Raw genomic sequence first — 7404 nt, forward strand, 5'->3', positions numbered from 1 at the left:
GAGAGAGCAGAGTAAGAGTGAGACGCGATGAGAGAGAGATGAGAGGAGCTGAGAGAGAGAGAGAGAGATACTGCGAGAGTGAGAGAGAGAGAGAGGATGTAGAGTGAGGATGGAGAGAGAGATTGTGAGAGAGAGAGAGATGAGCAGACGATTAGAAGAGAGATAGAGAGAGAGGAGAGAGAGCGAGCGAAAGGAGAAGAGGGAGAGAGAGAAGAAACAACCAGGCCGAGGAGCGCTGCCTGCCTCCAGGACAACACGCCAGGCCCGGGGCAGTTTCAGCCAGCACCTGGAATGTGACCTCCCCCCAGCCTGGAATTTCCTGATCCGCACGGTGAGGTAAGGGCCTGCCGATAAGACCCCAGCCGCCAGCCCTGCGGCCCGGCCCGCCCCCGGAAGGTGCTCCGGCCAGAGACACCCTCTTTTCTCTTGCTAATAGCTTCTGGTCCGGCCCGTTCCCGCCCAGTAATCCTTCCAGAAGCTTGCTGGGAGGGTTTCTGTCTGGACGAGGTGGGATGCTGCCCGACGGGGGAATTTGTTCAATAAAGCCAGTTCAGTCTTTAAAATGTACTCGGTGGAATCTTTGTTCTTTTAACAGGATGTGGTCCAAAATCTGTGCCGCTGGATGGATGTGAACTCCAGCGGTACGGTGTGGTCTACCCATTTGCCCCTCCTGCCTAGAACAGTCACGATAACCAGCTTGCACTCCGATTGATAACCAGCTTGCACTGCAATTGATAACCAGCATGCACTGTGGTGCCCTTATGTTACCGATAGCCAGCTGGGCTGCCGTGGGTCAGAACAGGCCCCGACTTCAGACATCGATCATTCTCTCTCTCTCTTTTTAAATATATATTTTATTGATTTTTTACAGAGAGAAAGGGAGAGGGACAGAGAGCTAGAAACCTCGATGAGAGAGAAACATCGGATCAGCTGCCTCCTGCACAACCCCCACCGGGGGATGTGCCTGTAACCAATGTACATGCCCTTGACCAGAATTGAATCTGTGACCCTCGAGTCTGCAGGCTGACGCTCTACCCATTGAGCCAAACTAGTTTCGGCTCTCTCTATTGATTTCCTATCATTATCACTATTACTATGACAAATACACTTTATTATTTTTAAAACATATTTTTATTGATTTCAGAGAGGAAGAGAAAGGGAGAGCGACTTGAAAGACCAATGATGAGAATTCTTAGATCAGCTGCCTCCTGCATGCCCCCCACAGCGGGTCGAGCCCACAATCTGGGCCTGTGCCCTGACTGGGAATCGAACCGTGACCTCCTGGTTCACAGGCCAATGCTCAACCACTGAGCCACACCAGCCGCCAGAAGACACTCATTAGAGGCAGGAAGGAAGGCACAGTGCAGAGTCTCCTTACGTAGGTTTCCTCACTGAATAAAGAGATGGGAGAAGTAACTGGGAGCAGAGCGTGTCTGTAACCTCCCAAGAGAACCCTGTTGGGAAGGGCCTAACCGTGCAGGCATCTCCCTGGAATTCCTGATGGCAAGGGGACAGGGCTGACTGCATCTATACCTCCCCTACCGTCCGTTGTCTTGTAGATCAACTGTACTAATTCAATTAGGACCCACAAGCATTTAATGAGCATCTACTACATACAAGGCTGTAAGAGGCGGGTGTGTGTGCGTGTGTGTGTGTGTGTGTGTGTGCACGCGCTGACAGCAGGTGCAAATAGGATGAAAAATCTGTGTGTTCAGAGGCCCTGACAGTCTGGTGGGGGAAGCATCGCCCCCACCAGCTCTAACGAAGGCCGGTGTAATCCTGCTGGAAGCAGGGTGTGCAGGAGCTATGAGAGTCCCCCGGGAGGAAGCACCGAATTCCCACTGGGACCATGAGGGCGATGTCCCAGCATTCCAGCCTGGGCTCAAAGTCCTAATTAGAACCCAGACCTCCCCCTGGAGCAGGGAGCCCGAGGAGAGCAGGCTGAGTGAACCTCTTCCCCCTCAGGGACAGAAGTCCGATTCTTTCCACCGGGAGAGACTTTAACATATTCAAGGTCCATTGTTCCTCCTGGCAAGGCAAACATTTCTGGTTTCTTTGGATTGGGTCTCACAACTGACTGTGAATCTACTGAGAACTCTCCTCCTTCTCCTCCTCTTCCTCCTCCTCCAATACTGAAACTCCATCCCTAAAAGCCAGGGTCAATGCCACTGTCTCCACTGAATTCTCTCGTGTACAGTGGGCACACCACAGCTTCTGTGGCTCCCCACCGAGTGTCCATTCTGCATCTTTATAAGCCCCAATGTGCCCAGTGTAGTGTGGGGACACAAACACGTCTCAGCTTTGCGGCTGCTGCAGATGTTGCTCCAGCCTGTCAATGTCCCTCTTAAAACTGTGACACTCCTACGCCAAGGTGATGGGTTCGATCCCCGCCGGGGCACATAAAAGAAACCAACCAATGAATGCATAAATAAGTGGACCAACAACTCGATGTCTCTCTTTCTCCCTCTCTCTCTCTCTCTCTCTCTCTCTCTCAAAAATCCATAAGTAAAAAAGGTATCACCCGTTAGTGAAACCAATATTCCAGATATAATCTGGTCAATATGGAGTCACTACCCTTCCCCCTCACATGTATTTCCATGAACACAATCCCACACTTTTCACTTCTTCTGCAGCCACACTGGCCTTCCCGTCTGGTAAAATCCCGAGTTTTCCAGGTCTGTAATTAAGCCCGACCCCTCCTTTATCTGTGGAAGTCTTTACCCTGATCCCGGTAAGTGGGTTCTTGGTTTCCTGCAGCCTCCCGCCAGAGGTGTCTGTGCCGCCCGGTTCTACGGCTGGACAGACAGAGTGCAGCCTCTTTGGCTCCCACTTGGATGGACCCCGCAGCCTCCAGCCGCAGGATGGAGGGGCCCCGGGGCTGGCCTGGCCTGGGTCTCCATGGAGAAGCCACAGGTGCCAGCGGCGGGTGCCTTTTCGGCCCCTGAGCTCCCTGAGGGTCTCCCTCCTGCACCAGCTCTTGGGGGGGAGGCGGGAGGAGGGAGGGGGAAGAGTGGACCCTGAAGCAGCCCCTCACCCAGGGGGTGCGGTGCCATGCAGCCCGCCCTGGGCTGGCCAGCAAGCGGCTTCCCCGCGCGTGCGCGACGCCCGGACCCCCACCCACCCACCCACCCGCCTCCTCCCCTCCCCTTCCCTCCCCTCCCCCCTCCCCCTCCGGCGGGTCCCGCGCCCCTGCAGCGGCGGGAGCTGCACCCAGTCCCGGGCCGGGGCGCGGGGTGCACGGGAGGCTCCTGGGGCCGGGGCGCAGGGGCCCGGCAGGGAGGGGTGCGGGCCGCGCGCGGGAGGGGATGCCGCGCCCCCGGGACCAGGAGCGGCGCCGCCGGGGCCGCGTCCTCCACGGGGCGCGGGGCGCGGGGCGGGCGGGCGGCCACGGGGGCCCGCGATCGGGGGCGCGGGCGCGGCCGGCCGTACCTGGACTTGAACTTCTCGTTGTAGACGTCCCGCAGGCGCTCGCGGTCCGTCTCCTTGTCCAGCCCCTCCGCCAGCAGGAAATTCTCGAAGCCCTGGCCGGCCTCCCGGAGCTTCCGGCAGCTGAACTTGGGCATCGCGGCGGCGGCGGCGGCGGCGGCGGCCCGGGCGGGCGGAGAGGGTCCGGGGAAATGAAACTGAAAGTCGCCGCCGCAGCAGCAGGAAGTTGGCTGCCCGAGAAGAGGGTGCAGCGGCGGGGGGAGCACCCTCACTCCGACTCCGGATCCTGCGGGCGCCCCGCGGCCCCCAGCAGGCTCCCCTCCGGGCCGCCGCCGCCGCCTCCTCCTCCTCCTCCTCCTCCTCCTCCTCCTCCTCCTCCTCCTCCTACCTGAGGCTTCCCTCCTCCGGGCTGCGGGCCGTCCCCTCCCCCCGCCCCATTAACTCCTTCCTAAGAGCCTGCAGGGCCCCTCCCTCAGGGCCCTCCCCTGGCTCCCGCCGCCCGGGGCCCCGAGCCGCCCGGAGGACTGCGAGCCGCGCCGGCCACTCCCACGCCCGCCCCCGGGGCCCGCGCTCCGGTGGGGGGCCGGGAGCAAAGGGCAGGGGCTGTGACCCGGGGCGGCTGCAGCCGGCGGCCCGGGACACACATACCAGCGCGGCACGCCCCCCTCCCCCTCCCCCCGCCCGGGCTGGGCTTGCGGACTCCGGGAGGGAGGGAGGGGGGGAGGCGTCAGGGCCGGGGAAGTTGGAGGGAAAAGGACCAAGTGTCTCTGGGATAAAGGTGAATGCCCGTGGGAGGGAGGGACGGAGGGAGCCGCTGGGACAAGTCACTGCTGCTCTCTGCGCCACAGGCTCCCATCTCTGTGGAAATGGAAAGGCCGGCGATCCTGCTGCACCTGGAGCCGTATTTTTGGACAATCGCGCTCCACTCCGTGCTGCTCTTTGTTACTGTTATATATATATATTGCCCCGATCATCAAAATAACTTTTTGAGCTCAAGAGACGACGTTAGGCAATAAATGGTTAACAGCTACAGCATCAGGACCAGGAAGACAAGGAAGAGACAAGCATGCTTCAGAAAGACTTCAGGAGAAACAGGAAACAAGCCGCTCTATGCATCTTTTGGTGTAACATCAGGCACACTAGAATGGGCGAAGAGAATGCAAACTATAAAAAATGTATCAGAGCCGAAGCCGGTTTGGCTCAGTGGATAGAGCGTGGGTCTGTGAACTGGGGGATCCCAGGTTCGATTCCAGTCAGGGGCATGTACATTGGTTGCGGGCACATCCTCGGTAGGGGTGTGCAAGAGGCAGTTGGTCGATGTTTCTCTCTCATCGAGGTTTCTAGCTCTCTGTCTCTCTCCTTTCCTCTCTGTAAGAAATCAATAAAATATATTAAAAAAAAAATATATATATATATATCAGAGGTAGGCTTGCTCTCCAAAGTAACTGCCTTTGGAGGGCACTCTCAGTCTAACCTAGTGTGGGGAATGTCCAGACCCCAGGAGGTGCGGGCCATCCTTGCACCTTTCCCCAGGCCAACAACCCACCAAGGCCAGGAACAGGCTTTAGCAACAGGATGCAGTGAGAGGGCACCAGAGGCACAGGCATGGGGCAAACGTTGCCTTCGACCAGTGGTCGGCAAACTCATTCGTCCACAGAGCCAAATATCAACAGGACGACGATTGAAATTTCTTTGGAGAGCCACATTTTTAAAACTTAAACTTCTGATGCCACTTCTTCAAAATAGACTCGCCCAGGCCGTGGTCTTTTGTAGAAGAGCCACCCTCAAGGGGCCAAAGAGCCGCATGTGGCTCGAGAGCCACGGTTTGCTGACTGACCTCGGCCTTAAACAATTGATTATTAGACGTAGAGGAGAAAAGCTGGGAAAGTAGCCATGGATTTTGCCCTTTTCTCCCCCAATTCATCTGGCAAGACCTGAGAGGAATGAAGAGAGTGACTCCTCTGAAATGCTTTGTTACTTATTTCAAAAACCGACCACTCACCTTACCCAAATTCAATGTCTGACTGCGTTTTGATGAGCAACTGGATGATGTCCTCATTATTCTTGGTTACATAACCTCCTCCCTGCCTCTGGTGAGGCCTATTTCCTGGATGCCCTCAAAACATACACAAACAGCGACGGCACAGTAAGAACTGCACTGTCATGTCATGTAGCTTTGCTCATAACGAAACCTTTCTAAACGAGTTTCCTCTGGAAAAAACACACTTCATAAGCAGTTGTAAATATTTTCAAGCTTGTTGCCTAGATGTCTAAAATGGTCTTCCTGCCGAAACCGGTTTGGCTCAGTGGTAGAGCGTCCGTCTGCGGACTGAAAGGTCCCGGGTTCGATTCCGGTCAAGGGCATGTACACTGGTTGCGGGCACATCCCCGATGGGGCATGTGCAGGAGGCAGCTGGTCGATGTTTCTCTCTCATCGACATTTCTGGCTCTCTATCTCTCTCCCTTCCTCTCTGTAAATCAATAAAATATATTAAAAAAAAATAAAAAAAATTAAAAAAAATAAAATGGTCTTCCTTTCCACCTTTGGCATGTAGCTCAGGTCTCACTCACTCTCTTGAAGCCTTTCCCAGATTCTCCTGCGCTTGTACGAAGCTGACCTGAAAGCAGTAAGGTTGATTTTAGGATGGGCCCCACATAGCACCAAAGGCCATCGGAAAGTTAACTTTGCCCAGTGATGTTGCTGGAACAGACAGCTTCACAAGATAGCTACTTGCAAGATTGAAAGCTTTGTATTTTCTCATTACTCCAGAGTTAGCATGGGTTCTACAACTGTTAATCCTCACCTAAGGATATTTTTTTCTTTAAAAAAAAAAAATATATATATATATATATATTTTATTGATTTTTCACGGAGAGGAAGAGAGAGGAATAGAGTTAGAAACATCGATGAGAGAGAATCATCGATCAGCTGCCTCTTGCACACCCCCTACTGGGGATGTGTCCGAAACCAAGGTACATGCCCTTGACCGGAATCAAACCCAGGACCTTTCAGTCCGCAGGCCAACGCTCTATCCACTGAGCCAAACCGGTCCCGGCTCCTTTTTTTTTTTTAAAGAGAGTCGAAAGAAGGAAGCGGGAAGGCAGGAAGAGAGAGATCGATCATGTGAAAGAGAGATATCAATTGTTTGCATCTGGCACGGTCCCTGACCAGGGCTGGGGATCTAGGACCTGCAACTCAGACGGGGAATCAAGCCCGAGAGCCTTTGGTGTGTGGGCTGCTGCTCTAACCACTGAGGCCATGGCTACCATTCAGCATTTGAATGTTTTCTAACTTTATGTATACAAACTAGACTGAACTCCCAAAGGCAAGAAGAAACAGCCCTTAAACCAAATGCCGAGTCAGTTTACCATAGATCAAAGAGAGGCTGTGGCAAATACATGCTGATCCTCAGTACTTACAAATTCTGTACTCACAAATTCACCTCCTCACTAAAACTTATTTGTAACCTTGAAACCAATACTTGCAGTGCGTTAGCACTCATTCATAGGCCAGTCCATGGGGGAGGGGGTGGGGACAGGGGGATTGCCCACCCAGAGTGCCTGTTACCAGCTGTCCTTTCTTGTTTCAGCTCATAAAACAAATGCCCTCTTAGTGATCAAGTGTGTGATCACATTTTTGTCCTTTTTGTGGGCGATTTCATTGCTTAAAATGGCCCCCAAGCCTGCATAGTACTGAAGTGCTTGCTGTGTCGGATTTCAAAGCACAAGAAGGCTAGGGTATGCCTTACAAAGAAAATTCCTTTATATGCACTCCAGGCACGAATTATAAGTGCTGCTGGCCATGAGTTAAACATGAATGAATAAACCATGTATGTCAAATAAGCTGATTTAAACAGTAACACTTATAGAATAAGATTATGTGTTGATTAGTTAAAAGAAATGTGACCAGAAGCTCACAGGAACCTAATTTTTTATTTCTCCAAAGAGCAATTTTTCAGTATTTGCAAATTCATTGTT

At 53.7% G+C, this 7404-nt stretch overlaps 1 protein-coding gene across 1 annotated transcript in view; it reads right to left on the reverse strand.

Moving 5' to 3' along the window:
- MOV10 (Mov10 RISC complex RNA helicase) overlaps positions 1-3775 on the reverse strand; it is a 27505-nt gene extending 23730 nt beyond the window's left edge. The window contains exon 1 of the mRNA XM_036452545.2: positions 3430-3775. Within this exon, the coding sequence (XP_036308438.1) occupies positions 3430-3563 (134 nt within the window). The 5' untranslated portion in view covers positions 3564-3775. The remainder of the gene's footprint in view (positions 1-3429) is intronic.
- Between the last annotated feature and the right edge of the window lie 3629 nt (positions 3776-7404).

Source organism: Pipistrellus kuhlii, unplaced genomic scaffold, assembly GCF_014108245.1.
Source record: "Pipistrellus kuhlii isolate mPipKuh1 unplaced genomic scaffold, mPipKuh1.p scaffold_m20_p_24, whole genome shotgun sequence".
Taxonomy (NCBI): Eukaryota; Metazoa; Chordata; class Mammalia; order Chiroptera; family Vespertilionidae; genus Pipistrellus; species Pipistrellus kuhlii.